The sequence below is a fragment of the Sparus aurata genome, chromosome 2 (genome assembly GCF_900880675.1).
Source record: "Sparus aurata chromosome 2, fSpaAur1.1, whole genome shotgun sequence".
In the NCBI taxonomy this organism is placed as follows: Eukaryota; Metazoa; Chordata; class Actinopteri; order Spariformes; family Sparidae; genus Sparus; species Sparus aurata.
In genome coordinates this window covers 18,987,871-19,012,825 of record NC_044188.1, presented here as the reverse complement: position 1 = coordinate 19,012,825, position 24,955 = coordinate 18,987,871, and the positions used below count along the sequence as shown (strand labels likewise).

Sequence of the window (24,955 nt, the reverse complement as noted above, 5' to 3'; positions counted from 1 at the left end):
ATATTTATTTTTGGTTATATTTTTCAGTAACAAATATGTAATTACACAAGATTTTGGACCATTATTATAACCACACAATTACTCAAAAACTACAGAATTCCCAGAAACTTGGATGATGGATTGGTCTTGGTCCAGAATGAACGCTATTAAGTTTGAGTGTGGATCCAGATAAAGGGAGAGACAACATTGTGAGATGGGGCATTTTTCAACATTTTCGTTTTACTTTAATTATGGGAATAATTTATCGATCTTTTATGACGATTAAAATATCAGCTATATTGTAGGTGCAGGTATCTATGGGTTATGAGTACAAAATGTGACTGTTGGGCCTTTGCAGAGGTATGTGATCTACTGTCAAGAATCAAGTTTCTTTTATGAATATATGATCAATTTATTCAGCATGAGTACATGTATACATGTTCTTGTTTTTAAAAAGCTAAAAGCCAACACATTTTGTTAAATAAAAGCATGTCCTGAATTTTGGAAATTATTACATCAAGTTTTTTTCCCCTGAATGAATTTCAACCTTTGAGCTGTTGAGGTGTTGTAAAAAGTTTGGATCAGGTGAGTGGGAAACAATCCTTTGCAGCCACCACTGAAATCCCTCTACAAATGGTACAAAACTGATTATGTTAGTTTAACCTAATCGTTATCTGCAACTGTGCAGAAATACCAGGTTTTGAATCAAATGAATAAACATGCAAAAGAAGAAGCTGTGCAGCATTCAAATGTTGATTTTAGAATTCAAATGTCAGCGTTATAAATAAAGCTTCTAAGCTTCGAACTAGTTGCTAGACCCCTATTATCGAGGCAAGTATTTTGAATATGAATTGGTCGCTAACGAAAAAAGTACTAGTGACGCACCACATTACAATCAGCTTTTTATTGTCTTGTGTTTTTTTCCATCCATTTCCTCCTTATATGACCCAAGTGAAACGCTGCCTTCCTGAGGATTAAAAAGAAATCTGCTCAGTTCTATTCTCTTCTGTGCTGAAGTGTGATGACGCCCACCGGTTTTGATTTGTTGCTTAAAGAGTAGATGCCTGGTGAGGTATTATGTGGGAGGATAGAGTCGGTGTGGGGGTTGTGTTGTATTGTACATGTTCTCCAGGAATGGTAGGTCTGTGTGTGTGTGTGTGTGTGTGTGTGTGTGTGTGAGTGTGAGTGAGTGAGAGAGGTTTATTCTTTCACAATCCCCCCCACCTCATTATTACCTCCTCTGGTCCCCCTAGGCTGCAGGAATCTCCCTTTTATGGAGTGGAACCAAAGTTATTGTTTTTAAATGCACACATTAATATTGACATGCGCAAATTAAATATGTGTGCATAAACTCAGAGGATCTGGAACATGGCTAGACCTGACTGTCACATTACTGAGCTTACACAAAACCACCCCAGCTCTTTTAGCATGCCGGCTAGCCAGCTTTGTGTTTAGTGCCTACGCCTTGAGGCTATAGCTTGTGAGTTCAGTCCAAATTAAGTCCCACTAATAGAGCTAAAGCTTAACAAAGTCCTGAAAAGTAACTCGGGTTAAGCCACGGAGGTCTTCTCAATAATGTTAGTCAGTAGTGAATGAATCCCTGATCTGTGTGAGAGCTCCAACTACGAATTGATATCAGAATTGAGGGTTGCAGCTGAAAGTGAAGTGATTAGTCAGTCTACAGATAAAATATTATCAGCAACTGTTTGTTAATCATTTCAAGCATTTATCAAGCAAAAATGCCAAATATTTGCTGGTTCCATCTTCTAAAAACGGAGCATTTGGTGCTCTTTTTTTGTGAAATTTCTGATCAACAGTATCTCTGAGATTTTGGACTACTTAATGGGATAAAACAAGGATTTAGAATTTTATAAATGTATTTTAGTTAATGAACATAATTGGTAGTTGCTGACGTAGTAGCAGTATGTTCAGAAATGTTCATCATAAAATATATGTTTTTGACTTGGTATTTTATGTAAGATGACATTTATTACACATGGCATAACCAAATGAAAGTCTGGTCCTGTGCACGTAGGACGAATCTTAATGAGAGGTGTTAATTAGTATTTAGACAGTCTTGTAGTGATGAGCCACCTACAGAAATATCTAAACAAGACAAATCAGAATTGTAAACATCATCCACTAGACGGTGCACTCCAAAGCATTGGTTGTCCGTGCAAATCCAATTTTCTAATAAATGATTTTCACCCATTGCAGTGTCACAGAAGGATACCTGAAAGAAAAATGAGGTGAAGCTCGAAATTGTGGTGACACGATCACAAATTTGACTGTCATAAACCACTGAAAGGTGTAACAGCTGTCAGCAGATGAGTGAAATCTGTGTAATGTACAGTTTTCACGATCACTGTGTGAGCAGCAGCTCTGTGGCTGGTAGAGGATGTTGCACTGCAGCTAACACGGCTGTCTCAGAAGTCAGGTGTGTTTCAATCAACTGTAATGTAGCTGACTAAAAAGGTGCCATTATTTTAAAAAAAAAAGTACAGATGTAGATTCAAACCATCTGTCTGTGAGCAGTCTGTGCTCAGTGGTTGCTGACAACATAACATTAGTGTACATCATGTACCTGCACCCCTGCAGCTCCTTCACAGTAAAAGCTTTCTGCTGTCTGCCAATTATGATACTGTACTTGAACCACTTGGCCTCAGTTTGTCAGATTTAGCCTAATGCATTTTCATGCACATGTCGTACCCTATAATATCAGCTCTTGAAAAGCCTGTTTCCTGCATGCTTGCAATTTAAAATGTGTACTAGCACAACATTAAATATATATCTATCTCTGGTCAGTGTATGAATGAATAATGCTTAATGACAGGGTATTTCCCTACCAATGTTATGCTTAGGTGCAGTTCTAAGCTAAATAACAGTAAAATCAATGTGGAGAGCATCAAAACTAACTAAAGGACATATCTAATGGTTGTAGTTAGTCCCTAGTGGACTTTTCCAGCAAATTTAAAGATGGTGTTGATTATTGTCTGCTCTGGCTATCTTTGTACGTTTTGTACACATATATTGTAATAATAATGTTCTTTATATAACGTGAAAATGCATATTTTTTTTTATTGAAAAACCCCCCCTTTCGAATTTGTGCTCCAAAGCCTTCCACAAACCTCTATAAATATCTGCGTAATATTGATAATTATTCTGGACATTGTATAATGAGCAATTTGAAGATATTTCAGGCGTCAGTAACTTTTGATTTGCATTTTTGATGATTTTAGAAATTAAGTGACTTATTGATGAATCGAGAGCTAAAATAATGAGTCATTGAAGTATGTTGATGAGATTTATTGACAGAAAATGTATCTGGAACTGTTGTGATTGTCGATCTTTTGGCATTTTTGCCTGAAACATTTGCTTTTTTTTATTCTGGGGATTTGCTGCTCCTCTCTGTCTGATGTGGTAGTGAATTGTACATCTTTTTGTTTTTGTTCAAGTGTCATTCGGACAAACAAGATTTAAAGGTTTGTGGGAAATTCAGATTGTGAAAAATTTTGACTATGCACTTTTTTCTGACAGTTTATTGGCAAACCAAGTGAGTTGAAGCTCTACATTTTTTTTAGTTGAAAAAATAATACATTAATCAGAAGTGATAATCGTTATAACAGCCCTATACATCGATGCAACTGATGGGTATTGTAAGTTTTTTCTTTCCCAAAATGGTAGATTGTTCCTTTACAGGAGAAGCTGCAGCACTTCATTGTGAGCACAAAACCCAAACCCTTGGCTCAAAGTGCCCACTAGCAGTTTGTTTTGGATGTGTTTTTAACATTTTCAGCCAGCAACAATACGGTTGCATTTTTAGTCCATTTCTTTGTGAGCTCTGCCTTCAGCTCCCGAAACACTTCCAAACCACAGAGGAGATGTGTAGACTCGTCTCTGCTCCTCTACACTCTGTCCTACATATAAATATACCATCTCCTTGTCTCGTGATGATGAATGTCCTCTAGAGAATGGTCTTACAATCATGGTAGTGGTCGGTTAAACAGAAGGTCCGGAACAGAGGGCCTGAAGCGCCTCATCATCACCTCCCCCTGAAAACAAAGGGAGTTGTGGTTAGATGCTCTTACTCATCACATGCGTGTCTGCCATCCTCTGTTACTCACGTACACCTTCATTAGACACACTGTGGTTCCCCTCTTGTTTTCACCCATTCACTTCTCGTCACCTTTGCCTTTACACACACACACACACACACACACACACACACACACACACACACACACACACACACACACACACACACACACACACACTGTGTTTCTCAGGCTGAAACACACTTGTCTTTCTCTACTCCAATCAGTCACTGCTGTAATTGGGTATGTACTGTTTTTGTAGTATGAGACCTTGGGGTTAGCCTAGCCACCTGTCCATGTGTTAATTGGCATTGTTCCCTCATTTTACACTTTCACATGCACATTACAACGTAGCTCACTTGAATAACCATCATGTTAAGGAAATCATTTGAATAAAGCTCTTACATGGCTAGGTGTAACTTCGATTTGTCTCTAAAGATCATGAGAGCCTTTTGAAAATATAACATGTGCGACAAAATAACACAAAGAAAATCATAAAACCAAGTTGGGATGGCAGACATTTTGTCAATCCATCACTTTTAAGTACTGAAACATCTCTATCAGAATCAGAACTATTGGATGAATTGCCGTTACAGCAGGATTGGGATTCCTTTACACAGATATTCATCTTCCCCTCAGGTTGAATAGTACAACTTCGGTCCCTTGATTCCTTTACTTTCCATCTTGTGCCATCATTAGGCCAACATTTTAGTTTGTCCAGTCCTCTGTTTGTTTGTTTATTTGGATCTCTTTTAGCCCAGTTGGGCTATTCTTCCAAGAGTTTGATGACCAAAGCGTTACCATCAGCCTCAGTTGTGCTTTCTGTTTGTTGCCCAATAATTGTATGGTGATGGTGGACATAGTAAATGTTATCATAGATAAAAATGTATTTTATTTAATATCTGACAAGTAAGTCCCATAAACTGATGCCAAAAACCACAGCATTTATTGCTGAAGGTAATTTGCAATGCCCTTCCCTAGATGGGCCTTTTAAAATGCAACAGACAGTACACAAACCTAACACGAAATGCATACAAGATACAGATAGAACAATATATAACACATAGTATAATACAGTGCAATACAATAAAATACCATAAAACAAGAAGCAGCAGAACATTTATGATTGGAGGACTGGGTGCTCCTTAAAATCAGTTTTGAGTATAAATTGATCCCAGTCAGGACACAAGTGAACCTCCGAACTGAAGACTGAAAGAAGCACCAATTATTTTCTGTATTGCCTGTATGTCATGAAAATGTAAACGTTGGTAGGACTTCAGCTTTTAGTTTGAAAATGGTGTGGTGATCGAACTAAATCGTTCGTTCTCAGTTCACTATTTAGCAAGCTGAATATTCAGCTGTGTTTCAGTTCAGTGAGTGGAACCATGCAGCCTGTGCACCGAACGATTCAATGAGCAACATTTTTGTGCTTAAATTATAATGAATGTATATTAGTGACTCGGTACACTGAAAAGACCTGCTGTGCTCATCATCAGCATCGAGCTTAGAAGACATTTTGGGAAGATCATTATTTTTGCATTAATCCAGTTAAGCTGTTCTTAAAAAATGCAGCAGTTGCAATACTCTCTGAGTTGTGCTGTAATCTTCAAATAATCAGATTGTTTGCATGTGGAAAGGCTGACTACTGAGGTGCGGAAATCTAATGATAAATTAAGGAAGAAGAGGAATTAAAGCATTGGAGGTATTTGAGATTAATCAGGGATGTTGTGCCAGACATGTTCAGCAGTAGGTAAATCAAACCCCCTGGGACATTCCTTTGTTATGAGATACGAAAATGAGTAATGAACCAGGGTTGACATATCCCCTGCTCTTGATGTTTTACACACCCAGAGGCAGACACCGGTTTTTGTTTTTGTTCATTTTTGGGTGCATGCGTATGTGAGTTTGAAGGAATTCATCTTTAAAATCCACTCTAAAGCAGCTGCACCCATGCGTTTGCTCACATTCAGCTGTCAAGTGTCTTTGGGCGTTTTGACGTAAGTGTTCCTGGATGGAGCTTCGAAATGCCTCCTTGCCTAATTTGAAGTGTCACTTGGTGCCGTTTGGCATCACCATGGTACAGTGTATGCGCAGGAATTGTGACAGTGAAGCTGTAAGCATCTAAAGGATTTGTCAACTGGCCATGAAGCACAAGCTCAGGCTGGATCGGTCAGATTTATGTTGGAAATGTGTCTCTTAGCACAATCCAGTACACTTGTATGTATCTACAGGAAGCAGAATTGGACAAATTGAGTTTCCATAGCCTTTACATGGTGATGTGTGATGTACAGAGCGAGCGCCACAACATATTTCACAGAGCCTTACATGAAAAAAAAAAAAACAGAACTGATTGCTGCCATCACATGAACACACAAACAACACACACACACACCTCTCCTCTCTTTATTTACTCCTCAGCTGTTACGCTATATGTTTGTGCTTTGCTCTTGTGGTTCTGGATCATGCTTACTCATGGCTCTGTTCAAGACTCGGCCTCCTCGTACTATATTCTGTTCTCTGTCCTGTTTTCTCTTTGTCACTAGCCCGCTCACTTGGGTGTGTTGTGCTTTTTCATTTGGCCGTCTTAATGTTTGCTTTGCTGCTTGTACTGGATGTTTTGTGCAGCACATCAAACGCACATATACTCATACTCATAGTGCCTCACTTTCTCTCGGACATATGGCCATCACATAGGCTACGCATACACAGGAATGAAAAAAAATATGACCCTTAGGATGTCTTATCCGCTAGAAAGAGCTTGTTTTGTACGCACAAAAACCACGTATGATTTACTGCCTATAATAGAAGCAAACACAGTCCAATTCTCACAATATTTGCATAAATTGATGTATCCATTCTGTATTAAGGACAGTTTATTGGTGGCTAACAACACAGCAGTTAACACAAACATTCAAACACGCCGTCTAAATCACTGTCCTCCCCCTGCTGCTGTCACTAATCATTTGCTGTTGCACTGGTGCTTGCTTTTTGCTGTTTTTTTTTTTGTTTTTTTTTATTTATTTTTTATTTTTTCCTTTTCCTGTGTTCCTTGTAATCATGACCTCTCGCTGTTTTAATTTCAGATTTGCATATCCACTTCCACTCCTTCCTCATTTGCATACAGCAAGAATGGCGAGCGGGCATCCCACAGACAAATTCAGTTTCATGTATCAACCAGACACGCACAAGAGGTACGGGGCACGCATGCACACACACTCACACACAAACGCACACACATACACACACAGTTTCCCCATGCCCATATTCCCAATGAGCAGGTAAGTTGAAATAAAGGAGGAGCACTTGAGGTCTTTTTTCGTCTACATTGCGGGGCGGCAGAGCAAGATGCATTATGGGAGATGTAGTATGAAAGGCTCTGTTATTAGAAACCCTTTCCAGTGCATTACATTTTCAGTGGCCTGTAGTAGAAGAGCTCGCCTTCCCTTTTACGTACATTTGGCTAGCTGTATTTAATGCCACACAGGAAGCCAAACCATTATTTTCTGTGCATCCATGTGTCCTTGTGCTTTCCTGTCAGCAGGCTATGTTTTTAGTACATGCTCATGTTGAGCCTACTTGAGGGTGAGGATTCACAGGGCTTGATTTTTTGTTTTTTATTTTTTTTTTGCATGCTGGCAAAATGCTTCAGCTGGATGTGTCGCGTTAAGAACCTGAGTTTGGATTAAAGTGTGTGAGGAGTGTGCGCGTGTGATAATCGGAACCATTTTCTTTCCGATTTACACGGCTCACGTCTCTCTCCTTTCCATTTTTTCTTTCTTCTCTTGTCCCCCTCTCTGCCACATTTTCTGTTTCTTTCTCAGTAAGAACAGGTTATCTTCAGCCATGAATCCAGTCTATAGCCCTGTTCAGCCCGGCACCCCCTATGGAAACCCTAAGAACATGGCCTTTACAGGTAAGACAAACACTCACATGCACGTTATCATCCTGTATACAACTATAATCATGAGTCTGTAAAGGACTGCAAGACGGTTCTGCTAATGGCTCCCAGAGGTGCTATTAGAGTGAAAATTGTTCAGGGATAAAACCCTCTTATTTTTTGAAATGACTAAGCGGAAGGGTGCCTAATTTCACTTTTTCACAGTTTAGAAAATGTGTTGTTCCAGTTTAAAAAAATATCAAGGTCAAAATAGGGTTAGGGTTTTAACTTTGATAGGTTTTTCATGTATACAACTCATCGGTTGAAATTATCAGAGCCCAGCAGATATGCAGTTTTATGGGCCAATATTGGACTCCAAAAACTGTAGCCGATAAATGGACCTTATAATATGAAGCAAATGTTATGCACTCTGATTCCGTTGGTGGCTCTAAAATTGATTTACATGTTGTAAGTAAACACAGAACAAGGGAAAGAATTGCAGCGAGGTGAGGATAAGAACCTTTTTAAACACCAAAATTCTAAAGTTATCAGTTAACTTCATCGGCCATGAGAAGCAATTCATTATCAGTATCTGCAGAAAAAAATCTATATCGTCCAACCTCACAACAAACCTTTTAGAAACCAATGAGAAAGTCAAAAACAAGACAGGACATAAGTCGACTGTGATGTAACAGCATAATTCTGCTTTCAAAATATAGTGCTAAATTCATATTATTCTTTTTTAATCAATTTTAGACTGCATTATGTTTTGTGTAGTGGGAAGAATATCTTTTAGAGAGCAAAATGTCCTCAGTGGGAATTTGAACAAAGCTATGACATTTTAAACCTTCATTAGAGAAGATGGTTTACAATAAACGGTCTCAGAAATGGTTCAATGACAAACATTACCGTGACTTTGTATGCCATAATGTCGTTTCCAGAGAGGTTGTGTCCAATAGAAAAGTGATACAATACAAAATAGTGAATGTTTTAGTGAATGCATTAGCCTCTCAGACATTTTGAGTATGTGAGTCAGTGTGAGTTGATGCAGGATAGAAGGCGTTTGGATAACAGCCGCACAAGATAAATGGCCACAAAGGAACGATTTTTTCTTTACTGAGGTGAGAACATTGATCTCCCAGGTGGAAGCACAGTTGAGGCTCTTAGTTTGAACCTGGACCATGACCTAAAGATGTAATTGTTTACATTGGGCAGATTTTGCATTTAATACAAGTACAGCAGGTGAGGAGCGGGTTGACAAGATCCCAGTCAGGACACTAAGAAAAAGAAAGAACACTTGTTGCAAAGGCTTCTGTGAGAATCAAGCATGTGAGCTCAGACAAAGTCCGTCAGTCTCTTGTGTAACAGTAAGTTAAACATTGTGGCCAGACGTATAATTCTGACTCAATACATTTCATTAAAGCACATCTTTTATTTTATTTTATTTTACTATCTTGCAAGGACATATTTGTAACTTTTGCACATTCCCTGTAGAATACTTGCACAAAAACTGCATATGCCTTTTATTTAAATAACACTGTTTTTATTTTTTATTATATTTCATATTTTTATATTTTGTCAGTTTTCTTTATTTTTAATTCTTGACTCTCAGTACATACAGCATTTCCTTTAATATAAAACCTACTTGAAAATAAAACCAGATTCCAATTGAGACTAGGCTGTAGGGGGTTTTTCCCCCCAAAGAAATGTAGAGTTGGAACTGCAGGTCAAAGGTCACTACAGTAGTACTGAATGTTTTGTTAATGCATTCACTACATTTGTACATGTCTTTAAGAAAGGAGATAAGCTCAGTTATGTGCTTTCACTCCTGTAAAGTTTAAATATGCATATAAACTTGAAGACATTCTTGTGACCACGTCTGAGGAACAGCCTGTTTTTCAGGGCAGACACTTAATTCTTTCCCCTCGTGAATATCAGTTAGTAGGCTTTCCATCTTCTGTGCGTTCATTGATGAATAAACAAATTTAAAAATGGTCCAAGAAATATGATTTCCATATGTGCAAATCTGACTACAAATATAAGGAAATGAGCCCTGCTGTATCTAAACTACACCCACTGTCCAGAAAGTGGCTGTAGTGCAACATTGTTAGTTCTAAATTGAATTGAATGTGAACAAATTCATTCACGGTTTCATCAGCATATATACAGCCTTTGAGTTGGTCTCAATTCTCTCTAGCATTAATTTTTAAATGAGAACGTCGCTTTGAAAACTGGGTCTTGAAGTCTGAATACAATAGAACTACATACGATTTTCTGTGGGTTATTTCCAAGCTGGCAGGCAACATTACACATGCTGAGCTGTCAACCCAAGTTCATGTGTTAACCACTGCCAAGGACTCACCAACCTGACAACACTGATCAGGGTCAGAGATGGCAACTGTTACTTGGGTCAACTTGTTATTTGTAAAATAGTGTCAACTGTTTAAGTATTGGAAATGTATTCCGTTTGTCAGTAAGTGCTACAAATATCTGTACTTGGAGTCATAATCGCCCCACTCATTAGCTCTTACATATCAAACTTAAACATCTTGTTTATTATAATAGTAGATTTTACAGGGATGTGACGGCATCTGCTGTGCTGCTTTATCAATTAATGCAAGGCCTTGGATTAGTGCATGTGGGGAATTGTACACGTTAGCAGACATTTTGTTTATAATCCTTTGAACCGTGCTGTACTGCAGCTGTTAAGAGGATACTTTTGTGTAATTTCCATTTGAGAAACTGCTCAGACATGTTAAAGACTCAGCTGTCTCATTCGGAAGTCTAAAATAATATGTGTAGGGCTGCATGTGATTATTGTCACAAGATTGAATAATGTACTGTATGTAGTACATACATTTGATAATAACAAGAACAATTGTATTCCTGAAGTTATGTTTTAAATGTCAAGTCTGAAACATTAAGATATTTGATTTATGATTATATAATAGCCGTAAACCTCAAGTTGCAGAAGCTAGAATCAGATTGTTTGGTAATTTTGATTTGATGACTCACTCTTGACATTTATCTATCATAACAATTATTGTCAAGTAATTCTCTGTTTGTTGGCTGGTAGTTAAATCAATGATTTATAGTTTCAGCACTAATCTGTGATAATGCTTTTCTTGAGTTTTGTTCTAAATTGAACATCTAAATGCATTGCATCTTTTCAGCAATTTTTTTTAACATTTGATTTAAATTTGGATTTTTGTAAAAGATCATATATTGGTGTTTTCTAAAACAAAATTGTTCTAAATTGAACTGAGTACAGATTAACCGTCACACCGCTCAGACTGCAGTTTGATACAGATTTTTGTTACACCTGTTCCATCTCACTGGCTCAACCTACAGCAGCCAACAGCAGTTAAAGCTAGATATAGCAAAGGTGCAAAGCTACAGAACAGTCTGTGAGATCGGCTGCCAATAATAGAAAACGGTGAGCTGCACATCCCTCACTTCCTTACAGTCTCTGAACTCTCCTGCATTTCTCCTCTGTGCCTCTCTTTGTCTCACTCTGTGCAGCTCGCACCTTTATAACCAGCGAGAGCTTTCTCTCGCGTCAAATGTGCTTTGTTTGTTTGATTTGTAATTGATGACGCACATGAGTGAGCGTGTGCAGTGTGCACCCCTTGTACATGTCTGATTGCATTGCTAATGTCGCTGAATTTATCTCCTCCCACACCGTATTGGCAGGTGTGGCTCGTCTGTATGTAAGACACATTCAGCCGACCGTGTTATTGGTGCAGACATTTTTTTTAATGAGCGCCATCTGTGTACATCCTGCTCCAAACCAAATACTGCCCTACCTGTCCTGTGTGTGTGTGTGTGTGTACGCGTCTGTGGCCTTCTGTGTTTGCTAAGCTGTGGTTTCTGATATTTTTTTTTCTCGCCTGTGATTTCTTGCAGGCTATCCAGGAGGGTATCCTGCGACGGCTCCCACCTACACACCCAACCTCTATCAAACAGGCAGTCCTGGGTATCCACCAGGTGAGCCGCAATAGACAGAACACATTTACAACAGAGTAAAACATAAGGGAAGAGTAGCTCAGTAAGAAATTCTGACTCTGAAATTGGAGTCCAAAGCTGAGGACTATTTCCAGTTGAGCAGTTGTGAATGGTGCCATGTCAGTTCTTTTGAAATAACTATAAATATAAACTGAACTGAACCTTGGAGGAAAAGAAAACAGTCAATGTGGCACTTATTTCTCTCGAATTGCATTCAGAACTATTTTGATCTTGCTCATGACTAATCATTGTGATCATTCAGTTCACACCCTGCGCAGTTGAGTAATGTGTTGGTGTGGAAAGAAGTTAAGTCAGTGTTTAAGTTAAAGATGGGCTGCCACTTTATGTGTTGAATAAATTACACACTGATACAATTTTAATTTCCCATCAGCTGATCTGTAACAGCTGCTGCTATAGAGTATTTATCTGTTGATTATGCATGTGTAACCATCAGAAGGTTGTTCAGAGCTTCACATAGGTTATATGAAAGTAAAGCAGTAAGTGGTGATCCCGGCCTAGAGGGCACTGATGGTGAAGGAATGGGAAGCCAGCCAGTAACAGCTGCCAGTTTCCTTATAGCAGCAGATACGTACTCTGCTGGGGTTTGGTGTCTGGTCCCCACAGCAGATGGGAATAACAGTTGTCTCAGTGCTCTCCAGATATGGTGCGTCTGTATAGATGCAGATAGTTTAGAGTGATGGGGACTTGAACTTTTTAGCTTGGAAACCCAGACTAAGCTTATTGTCTTTTGACATGAGAAAACTGTTAATTGGAGATATTCCAAAAATATATATGACCCAGTTTAAAGTGTACTCACCCTTTAGCCATACACAGCTGCCTTGCAACTGATTTGTGACTATATATATAAGTTTGTGTAGTGCAGGTATCAAAATACATGATTTGAAAGCACAAAACAACAACTTCTCATTGAGCGCAGTGCTAATCTGGAATGCTGAAACTTGTGGTCATTCGAGGTATGTTTTGTATTCCCAGTCAGCCGGGGTTTATGAGCAAATTTGTTAATCCAATGGTACAAAACATTATAATGTATACATATGTAGTATGGGCAGAGGAGAAAGGAAGAGGCTTATACAGGGTCAAACAGTGGTTCTTCTCACTTTGCTTGTTTCAGACATCAAATTCATAGCATGAGAATATTTGCAAAAAAACACAAATGTATTAGTTTTAACAATGAATATCTTGTCTTTGACCTGTATTTAATTGAAAGTGGGTCAAAGGATTTCCGTGAATAATTGCATTCTGTTTTGTATTTATGTTTTTGCACAGCGTCCCAACTTTATTGGAATCCGGACCTAATTAAGAGTTTAACATCAGGTACACAAGGTAAAATTACCAGCATAAAGAAAATAAAGGAAATGTCAAAAGAAAACAGGCAATAGGTGACCAATCAACTGACAATAGGGTGGCCAAAGGAAAAAGTTACTACGACACTGATGTGAAAACTTCAGGAGTAATATCACTTAGCAACGATAAAGTCAAAAATATGTTATTTCAATAGGATCGTCAAAAAATGCGCTGAAGTTCATGGTTTAAATAATTATATTTAGGTGGTCCCAGATGAAGCCACAACTAACGACTGTTTCGGTTATAGAAAACTTTGCCAAATATTTTGAGGATTAACCGATTAATTGCTTACTCAATACAATGTGGGGGAAAAAAATGAAAACTGCTCATCACATTTTGATGTCTTTTAAATTACTTCTTTACTCCTTTACTTTGATAAATTACTAAGAAAAGCAGCAAATCCTTACATTGAATAAGTTGGATCATTTGACATTTTTGTCAATCGAATATCAAAATAGTTGGTGATTAATTTTATATCGAAATGTTCGAGTAATCGTCTAGTAGTTGCAGCTCCAGTACCCAGACAGAGCAGTTAGCAGAGAATTGTGGGGGAAGAACTGGTATAATATTAGCGAATGTTTCAAAATTGCTAAATTGTTTGTCTTGGAGAACGCAAAATAGATTATCACAACAAAAAAAACACATTTGTAAATGATTAATTACTGTGTATGAAAAGGAAAGCTCTTTTGAACACGAGGGTGCAGACAGCTACTTGAATTGTCTCCTGAATTTTAAGTGTCTCACGGAGGCAGGATGCGTTGGTTGAATTTGTCTGTGCTGCTTTTGAAGCCCGTCTCCTCTCGCCCCCTCCCCCCAGTTTGGTTTTATCTTTTGGAAGTCAAACAAAATATCAGGTATGCTTTGGCAAACCTCACCCAGTTTTGTTCCAACAAAAGACTTGAACGTAATAATTGAGGCTGGTCTGTTTAAACCTGCAGATTTATGTCTATGTATTCTACAGTGGTGACATTAAAGTCTTTAGATTTTGTGTCCCAGACAAACAGCTGCGGTCTCATTTAGAAACGACTTGGTCAATGTCATTATCCCTCAAGACCATTGAATAGACAAACTTGTTTTCTATCAGCTAGGCTTTTCTTTAATTGTCGCACACCATTGTCCTCTAATGCCCTGCATCCATGTTGGAGATGTGTGTGTGTGTGAGAGTATGCACACACACACACACACACTTTAGACGCAGAGCCGCTCCAGCATCTCTTTGTTCCCTTGTCCTTGTGTGAGAGGAGCGCTTTCATAAGCTCCACAGCAGCAACTAGCTAGTAGCATGTTTGACCTTCAGGCTCCTCCGAGTGGCCGTTCAGAAGTACTGCACCCACAGAGCTGAGCCCAGTGGACCGCAGGCATTAATGCAGTGGTCTGAACCAGATGCCTTCACTGTCCTACACTTGATCTCATGCTTTCCAGCCTTTTATGATGCAGTGTTAAAATGATGACTACTCTAAAATCATGTTTGAAGGTTTTGTTGTTGGTTGGTAGGTTGGTTACTAAAATGGTGAATATACTTAATATTCATTGACTACACAGCTACTGCCTTTAGCAGTAAACAATGCAGAAATGCTGTCTTCATACAGCATGGTAAGACTGGCAAAATTAGGCACTTTTTAAGATTTACAAACCTTCGCTGTAGCTGTTAAGAGAGTCCAGCCCTATTAAAAGGCAGCACCAGTCCACCATCTGGTGGATTTTGTAGGAAATGCGAAAAATAAAACCATTATGTCCAAGGTAAAACCATCATGTTCTGTTGTCTTGTTCTGTCTGAGCAACAATCGAAAACCCCCAAATATAAATTTTACTGAAATCTAAGACAAGGAGACAAAGACAGAGCTGTCAAATAACTCAAGCCATTATTCACATATCAAACAGTTGTAGAGTTAAGATATTATGATTGATTTAATTGACAAGAGATTAAAGCTATAATTTTAGGGTTTAATAAATACTTTTAGACAAGTTATTTACATGTTTTTGAAATAAATTAGTTTGGCGATGTATTCTACTAATCTGGTTTCACTGGGCCACATTTAACACTTAATGTAGAATTATTTATAAAACACACAACTGGCCCATATCTTCTCTGACCATAACATAAAACTTTAAAGTAAATTTAAGTAAAATAAAGAGTTATGTATTTTTCTGTTTCATTTTGTCCATTTAAGGCATCCAGTCGTCGGTCAGTTCAGAATTTATTTTTCAATCAGTGTTAACATCGTGAATTGTAATAATTGAAAGCCTCTATGATAATTTTTCTGTTAACAATGGTTCACATGACTACTTGTATGTGAGAAGGACTCATTTTAGTGAAGACCCCAAAGAGAATAATCACCTAACCCTGCAGCGCCCCCAGTTCTCCAGTGAGTTTCCGTGTCTTAAAACTGATTGTTTAATGTGTGTTTACTGCCTGTAACTTTTATCTTTCAGTTCACTCTCACTGATTATCAGCTGTCTTTTCCAGATGTATTAGGCAGCTTTTTTTTTCTTCAGTAAAAAAAAACATAACAAACCTTAAATGCTACCTGCCATGCACCAAACAGCAGGCAAAGTTAGCTAACCAGGCTGTAGCAAAGGATTAAGCAGCTTGAGAGCCTAATATTTTCCTCAGGAGTTGGTGGAGAGAGAAATGGAATAATATAATCCAAATGATTTTATGTTGCGTAATATCTGCTGGCTGTGTAAACAAGCAACTCTTTGCTAAAATGTTCCCCTTATCAATGTACAACTTGCCAGGCTTGCCCTAGAAAAACAGTAACTGCATGTGCAATAAGACAAAATCTCAATGATTAATTGATAAAAGTGTATTTCTGTCGCGAAATGTATTTCTTATTCCACCCTCTTTTCTTCTCTCTCTCTTTGTGGTCTGTTTTTAGGATATACTTCAGCAGGCACCCCATACAAAGTGCCCCCCACTCAGTCAAATGGAGCACCTCCTCCCTACACCCCAACCCCCACCCCATACCCAACAGCGATGTACCCCATCCGCAGTGCCTACCCTCAGCAGAACATATACGCACAGGTAAGGAGACTGAATGAGAACTGACCGCATTACCTCAGAGACGGAGTCTGTTCTCTGCCACTGAAACACGCTCATCAGATTTGTGACACACCTGATCTGTTGGCGGGGCCATTTAACTTAATCTCTTTCTTTATATGTTGTCTTGTGAACATATTGACAACAATCAGGTGAAGCAGTTTACAATGGCTACACAAAATTGTCTGTCGTCTGTTCATGTCTGAATTTCAGATTTAAAGAATTTTCAGTAAACCAGAGAAAGAAAATAATATTTTTGCCTCAGGTCAGATCTCCTGTCTGCAGAAATTTTACATAACATTTAATTTCTTCTGGCTGCAGGGAATGAGCTTTGATTTAGACCTTGAACCATGTTCAGTGTGTGGAACATAAAGCTCCCAAACAAAATCGGTACCGAAACGTCCTTTTTTCTTTAGCACATTCTTATATTCCATAGAAAAAATAGTGATTGGGCAACTTAGACAGACAACAGATAAAAAAACAGCTACAAAAAAAGTGTCTTTGTTTCAGAGGCAGCACATGACGAGCCACCATCATTTTGTTGTGATTTGGTGCAGTGCATATTTTTAATGGTTAAATGGTTTGAAATGAAAAGCGCAGAAGCAGGTAGAGAGATGAAAAAAGTGTTTTCGGCTACTTCTCTTGTTCCTGTCAGCAGGAAATGAGTACTTAAACAGTATTCTCAGACTATCTTCAAACAAAATAAAACATTCAATTGTATATTAAGTTTTATATATCTCTCATGCACACACGTGTGCACGCAGACACACACACACACACACACACACACACACACACACAGCCTCACCAGCCCTTTCTTGTGTTCATCCTGACAGGGAGCATACTACACCCAGCCAGTGTATGCGGCTCAGCCACATGTGATCCATCACACCACGGTGGTGCAGCCTAACAGCATCCCCTCTACAGCCCTGTACCCCGCCCCAGTCCCTGTACCTGCTCCACGCAACAACGGAATGGCTGCCATGGGGATGGTAGCTGGGACAACCATGGCCATGAGCGCAGGTACGTACCGAATCTCTCACTTCAAAGCTTTATGATAACAGATTCGCAGACTTGCTGACTTTGACAACTTCATCGTTCTCTCGACTGCATTTATTCATGCAGGAGATGGTTTCCTGCACTTGCACAGACATGTGTTTTCATTTTGCATGCTGACACTGTTGAGTTTCCTTATCTTTTGGTTTGCATATTTCATAGATTTTATGTGGGGGGTTTTTTTAGTCAGATCTGTATATCATAAAAACTGTGTATAAAATAGGGCTTGGACAATTATTTGACAAGTTGTTCTTCAGAAATTTTAATAGTAAGTATTTTTGCTCATTGACTAATATTATTTTTGTAAGAAGGAATTAATATTTGCTGAGTTTTCACATCTAAAGTCAACATATTTAGGTTTCTGGGCACTGGTAACCTGTGATCGGCAGTGATTTTGTTAACTGTGATTCACTAAATTGATGGAAATTAACCAGAAGTTTTATCAGGAAGAAAAAATTGACAAAAATTGTGTTTCCATCATCTCAAATGTGCCTATTAGCCTGTTTTCCTCATCTTCTGTGACAGTTGGGTGATTACGTTAGGGTTTTTTAGACTGTTGGTCAGATGAAACAAGACATTTTAAGTTGTCACTGTGGGCTCGGGTCACCTGTGATAGGAAAATGTTTTGGCCCATTTGTTGACATTTTGTAAATGAAGATGAAATTAATTGCATACTCGTACAAATTGATTTCTCTTAGAGTTTTATTATGTGTTGGGCTGAAGCAAAACTGCAGCTGCTAAAATGCTAAAAAGAAAAACGCAAAACAAAAGAAAACAGATCAAAAGCTTAAATGTTTGAATGAATCTTAAACACTAGACACTGACAATTGCCAAACAAGGCCTTTCTAGTTGTTCACCAGATGGATTCATAAATGGCTGAAGCTCATTATTGGCATTGTTAACACTGTTTAGGGACCCTGCTGACAACGCCCCAGCACCCCCAGATTGGAGGACACCCAGTAACTGTGCCAACCTACAGGCCCCAAGGGACACCTGGGTACAGCTACGTACCGCCTCACTGGTAGAGCCCACCCATCATGTGAGTGTCTGACCTCCTTCTGTTACTCACCACCCTTATTTTCTCTCCTCCATCTGTTTCCTTCCCTCCACCTCCTCTCTTCTTTTTATTCCTTTTTTTTTGGCCCTCTGTTGTCGCTCCGACAAACTGTGCCACCTCCCGCTTCATTCCCCTCTTTTCCTCTCCAGTCTTAAATCAGTCACCAATGTGTGCCTCTGCTCTCTTTTTCCCCCAACAGATCTGGAGTCCACCATCGTATGCAACTGCTCAGATCTTACACGGGCTCCCACTGGCAACCATAGGAACTCGGCACCTGTCTGCAAGAACAAAACTAAAGTGCAACAGCCACTTTAATATTATTGTTATTGTTATTATGCGACATTCTCTAACGTTTTTTCCAGAAGCTGCTTTTATTTTTAAATTTTTTTTTCTCTGTTCATTTGCCAACCAGTCATTACCTTTTTATTTTTTTTGTATGGGTATTTTTTTTATTTTTATTATTATTATTTTATTTCCTCACTTTTCTTTGCTGTGTCTGTCATTGGATCTCCAGAAGGACTCTTGACCAATCACGGGTGTCAGTTGCTCCTGTTTCTGTGTTGTGCTGGTGTGTGTGGTCCTTCCTGCTGCTGTCGCTCAGTTGGCTGGAAAATATCGGGCACTTATTCATCATCCTCATCGTTGTCATCATCATCATCATCTCCATCTCCATCAGTCACTACAAAGACTTATTGACTTAATGCTGCCAAATTTTCTAACGACTAGATATCAGCACAGGGTTTTAACATAACTGGGATTTTTCTTTGTTTGGGTTATTTAACGTTTTATCTCTTTTATTCTTTTTTTTTTATTTTTAATCACAATCAGCTAATTTAAATTTTTTTTCCTGCCTTTATTCTTCCTTTTTCTTTGTTCTTTTTTTGGTTTAATCTCAGTCGTCTTCCAGCGCATAGCTGTCTGTCCGGCGGTCCGTCATCCCTTTCGTTACGTCTACGTGTGAGTGTTGTGTCGCTATGAGCAGAGCACTTACTGACCCATCCTGCTGTGTGGTCCCTCTGTGTTAGCATTGGTACAAAGTACACACTAAGAAAACATGACCTACTTCATGCTACATACTATGCAGGCTAGTATGTCGTGACACTATTGAAATCTTAATCTTAGCGTAGGTCAATACATTGAGAAAATGTACAAATATAATAAGGTGTCAACAGCGTGGGTGGTCGTGCACACTCTCGCACACACAAGCATGCACACACAGGGGCTCCTGTGTTGTGTAGTGGCACTTACTGCACAATACCTCCAATTACTGATCAACACACACTATGTATTTCTCGGGGGTGGGGGGGCATGGTAGACGGCAGAGAAGGAGTTTAAAGGGATTGGCACTCTGAGAGGAGAGCAGGCGACAACGACAATGGAAGAAAGACAGAAAGGAAGGAAGGAGGAGGGGGTGACATGTTCACAGTTGGTCATTTCATTTCAAGGTACAAGACATTTGAGCTTGTGACGGCTCACCTGCAAAAGGCTGCGCAAACACACTGCTAGTTTTGCACTTCAAATATTGTGCGTTGATTTTTCTTCTTGTGACCGTATTGTCTCCTCCTCCTTCCATCTTCCAGGCGAGGATTTATAACCAAACACTCAAAACAGAGACATCCAGACTCGAGTTTGATAACGGACCAGTCAAATACATGTGCTGATCAATGTCCATTCCACAGTGTCATGAAAGACCAAACGATGACATAGATTGTTGTGCAGATTGTGTCCAATCAAAAGGCTGTGATGTGTTTACACCTGGTCCATGTCAGAGGGGATGACTTGTTAATCTCAGAATTTCGGTCCAAATTTTAAACCCGAGAGCAAAATGAGACTACTGTCTTAAAAAAGTGCTGGTTTTATTGTTCGTGGCTATAAATGACATAAAGACATTGGCGTGAGTGCAGAGCTGTGATGATGCAGCTCAGTCCAGCACAACCTTCTGGAGGCTTTTTAGACTTCTTTTTAATTTTTTACGACAAAGAATCATCCATTTTTTCTCTGTGCTCGGAGAATTACACATCTGCTTTTACTGACTGCTTTAAAGCATTCTCCATTTTTTTTTTTTTAATCCAGCATAAATTTTAGCTTTTATGGGAAGCTTCTTGAGCTGAGGATGATATTTGAGCCAATGAGACATGGACCATATACAGCCATCTTCTGTTGCCTTTTTCTGCTTCTACGTGTAAAGGCATTAATGTACACGGAAAGGCATTGATGACCTATCTTAATCAAACACTACAAACGCACCGAGTAGTAGTGGTGGTGGGGTTTAATATTTAGGTGAGGCCTGTGGTATTTTTATGAAGATTTACGACAAAAAAGACTCAAATCACATCATTGTGAGGTGTAGAGTGCAGATTGGTCTAAAAAGCATTTACTGTGCAGGTATGTAGATGAAGTGGTTTGATAATGCAATAAAATAAGAGGGAATGCCTCCAACAGTGATTAATTTTATCAGCGTTTTGAATTGATTTTTAAAAAAGAATGCTTATTGTAGTCCCTTAAATGTGGATTACAGGCTCTGTATGCAGCAACCATTCAATAATAATTACTGCTAATAAGAGTAGAACATATCAAGAATTTGGGTATGGAATAACTTTGTGAGGAAATATTGCACAACATAAGACAAAAAAAAAGTTGATGACTATAATTTAATGCTAAGTAACAGGTACCTAGGCTTTGTAGTGCAGGAGGGAGGAAGATTTATATTGTAATTAAAAATAAAAACAATAAGGTCGAGTGTTTGAGGTATTCTTAGTCCAGATGTTTGTACACTAGTAGGTTAATTCTCAAGAAAATATTACCTAATGCCGCTGTCGGATGAAAACCCTGTCAATTTAAAAAAAAAAAAAATTGGTTTTGCCTTATTTTCAAAACGACCCCGGTCTTCAAGAAGATCTCGAGTGGATGTTACCGGGTCATGAAACACGGCCACAATGTAAGGATGGCGTTTATTTTAATTCAAGCCAGTAAAACTGAAAAGATGCAGAAACTGGATTTTCTTGCGACAGCAGTAATGTTACTCGTCATTAGGATTTATTTAATCAACCACTACTCCTGTCAGTATTTCTCAGTTAAATCTTGTGTTTTGGGGTTTTTTTTTCTTCTTCTTTCCCTCTGGTCAATTGAGCATAATGGGTATGCATAATATTCAGGTGTATTTCACTATAGCATTGGATCTCTAAGTTAAAAAAAAAAAAAAATGCAGTATATTTATACAGCAAGTGGTACAGTAATGTATTTCTAGCTAAGCATGGTTGCATCAGTGTGGCAGCTACTGTTTGTGCTTTTAATATATTTTGTTTTTACCTCCTCTTCTGCATCTCTGTCCTCTACATATCTGTCACTGAGGGAGAGTGGGGGAGAAGTCGAGACAAGGTCGTGTACATAAACTTGTGGAAATTCTTGTCACAAAATTCCCACTTTTTATAATTATCACCTGGATTAACAGACCTTGAAGGGGGAGCAGAGGATTAACGACAGAACTGAAACGGCTTGCGTGGTCGTGACTCTTTTTGGAAAGCCATCTTTGCTGTCCATTTCTGTCCCGTGAGGTGCAAAGACGTGTTGAAAAACCCTCAGCCTCCACGCCCTTTTGTTCTGTGCCATATTTCAGCTACAGTTGTTTGGGTAAATATTAGTTTCTTCTCCTAAGTATCTGGTGAATTCTGAATCCTTTTTGCGTCTCGCTTCCTGTGAATCTGTGTTTTCCTATTGCTGTCCTATTTCTCACATCGTTGTTGATGCATATTGCCTGCCTCACCTTTATCTTTCTTACCGTCTCCTCTCCTGTTTTCATTTCGTGCCTCGACTTCTTTCAGAGGCCATTTTGCGTCCCTTAAACATTTACTTTTATCACAGTCAGGGGTACAAAATGAGGCCGATGTTCCTCGCTTTGACCTTTTTTCTTTTTAACCCTCTGCTCTCACAGTCTCACGTGCTTTCAGCCTTCATGTGCTTTCAGTCTGACCTTTGCAAACCCTCTCCACCCCGTCTCAGTAGCAGTCATATTGAACTACATCAATGATTGGTGTCTCTAATGGTTTTGCCATTTAATCTCCACTAGATGTCGCCTCTGACAAGTGTGGGGAAAAGGCATCACCACGGTTCAAGGCTTTGAGCCAGAATGATAAATTAATATTTTTTTAGAAAAACACAATTGGATGTCACATTTTTCACAAGAAGATATTTTTGAGGGGATATTTTCTTTTTTCCAACTCAAATGTCATTGTTGTTTTTTATGTTTTTAAAGGAGATTTTCCCAAAAAACAACAGACACCAAATAAAGTTTTATGGAGGAGTTGATCATTTTTAAGTTTAGTAAAAGTAAGAGAGTTTTTCTTTTCTGAGCTGGGGACCAGTGCTCTCTTAAAAACTGTAACCGTGTGGGGGCTCAGGAGAGAGGCAGATCATTTGTGATCGCTGCCTCCTCGTCTCACTCCATTCCTCGCCTCTCATTTATTTCAGTTTGCACTTAAGTGAAAAATGGACAGTTGAACACGTGGATGTGTTCAGAGGGGAGGAAATGCAAAGTTGTCTTAATCATGGGTCTCTTATCTGCTTTTTATCCATTCTGTCCTTTTACTGGGGACAACTCACTCACTTTTCCTTTATATTTTAACCCTGCCGAAGCATTCATTACACCTCTCCTCTCCTCCCATCCTCCCTCTTTTTCCTCTCCTCTCTTCTTCTTTTGCCTTGCGGTTGCTAAGTCTTAGTTTCTCATGAGTATAAATTAAAACACTACTATCACAGTGAATAGTAGGCTCTTAAATGTCTTCGATGTTCTGCTGCAGATTTTAATTTCAATTTGTCAGAGATTTCTCTTTAGTTTAATTTGACACTAAATGTGATGCAAAAAGTGGAAATTCCTTGTCTTCCAAAAAAAAAAAAAAAAGCGTACTTGTATCCCCCCTGGATCGAGTAATAGGAACAACCCCATCTTTGGAAGTTTTAGTTTGGTACCCAGTTTGCACATGCTATGGTATATCTGTTACCGTAAGGTTGTGTTTGAAACAGAAGCCCAACGTCTGTTCAGCGTTGAGAGAAATGAATTGTATGTTAGCTATTTGGTCCAGAGTGAAGGACCAGCGTCAGGCTTGTGATATGAAGTGTAAATCTGTTTTTAATTTTTGTTTTTTTACGTTTTTTTGTTGTTGAGGGTTTTTTTTTTTTTTTTTTAAAGATCAGTTAGTGATCTTAGTACTATAACTAAGCCAAGTTTGTATTTGTATATTTACTGTAAAATGTAGAACATTGAATAACTATTAAAATTTTCCTATAAAAGGAAGATCGTCTTGTGTGACCTTTTTTTTTTGTTATTTTTCCTCATAAGGTAAATCAAATTAAAAAAATAAATATATAAAGCCCCTTTCAAAACATGTTACCAAGTGCTTTAAGGGAGGATAAAATGTTAAAAGGGTATGAGATGACTGTGACACAAGTATTTCCACAGAACAGTTATCATGATAAGAAGCAACTTAGAAGCAAAATGGTTTACAAGATGCGAGCACAACAACACTAAAGACAGAGGTCTTCAACTTACAAGACCCAAGAGTTTGCTGACCTGATTCCCAGCAGGAGACTGTTCCACATCCTGAGCCCCAGGGCGGTGAACCCCACAGTTCCCTTGTGTTTTCAGTCTGCCTACATGTTTAAACTCCACATAGATTAATACTGCTGTGAGAAAGTGAAAGCAGAGCAATTAATTATCTCAACAATAATCATTAACTGTACACTTACAGTCTCACCAATTAACACAGAACTTACCTGTTAAAGTGGCCAGGCTTTAAATGCCTTCATGAGTCACAATTAAGCAACGTTTTTAAAAAATAAAATCCCATTAAATCACTGCCATATTAGCACTGCAGGAATATACAACTTATCTTCAACTAAACTATGACAAAGTAGAGTTTAACTGTAAAACAGTGCATGCTGGTAAGTCTGATAAGCAGTTTAAACTCTGCACACTAGCTCAACACCAGCTATAGAGTGAAAGCTGTGGAGCTCTACTCCCTGTAACAACACCAACTCTTGAATTAACTGTATTTTAACTCTCAGCTCTAACACTGAAAACTGTCTCACTGTATTTTATTATCATTACTTATTTACTTGGTATGGGATGTTATTGGGCGTCAGCGATTCTAATGGAAGCTAGTTGATTGTTCAATCTCACTTGCAGGTTATCAAATCCCAACGCTTCGTCTTGGAGGCTCGCCAGCCCAGAGCCACAATCAACTCTCTTTCTCTGGAATCACTTAATTCACCATGATGAGCGTGTTTACCAATCGTACATAACCTGCCTTTTAGCTAAATGTCTGAAAGACAAAACTCCAGTGATGTCATGTAGATGTCGAGTGACATCATAGATGGCACATTTTCAGAGCAGCAGCCAGAACCAGGCAAAATAAAATATTTGGACGTCTTTTTTTAAAACAAAAGTCTGTTTCGAATCCGTCAGTGTTTTATTCAGTGTCAGCTTA

At 38.7% G+C, this 24,955-nt stretch overlaps 1 protein-coding gene across 3 annotated transcripts in view; it reads left to right on the top strand.

The window, feature by feature from the left end:
• Positions 1–23,400, top strand: part of fam168a (family with sequence similarity 168 member A) — a 30,273-nt gene extending 6,873 nt beyond the window's left edge. Inside the window, exons 2-9 of one of the 3 annotated variants that reach the window (XM_030439864.1) lie at positions 7,157–7,264; positions 7,895–7,986; positions 11,857–11,937; positions 13,243–13,299; positions 16,200–16,345; positions 17,197–17,383; positions 18,329–18,455; positions 18,673–23,400. In XM_030439864.1, the coding sequence (XP_030295724.1) occupies positions 7,203–7,264; positions 7,895–7,986; positions 11,857–11,937; positions 13,243–13,299; positions 16,200–16,345; positions 17,197–17,383; positions 18,329–18,441 (738 nt within the window). In that variant the 5' untranslated portion in view covers positions 7,157–7,202 and the 3' untranslated portion in view covers positions 18,442–18,455; positions 18,673–23,400. The remainder of the gene's footprint in view (positions 1–7,156; positions 7,265–7,894; positions 7,987–11,856; positions 11,938–13,242; positions 13,300–16,199; positions 16,346–17,196; positions 17,384–18,328; positions 18,456–18,672) is intronic. The other 2 variants (XM_030439885.1, XM_030439874.1) reach the window with 2 other exon arrangements.
• The last annotated feature ends 1,555 nt before the right edge of the window (positions 23,401–24,955 follow it).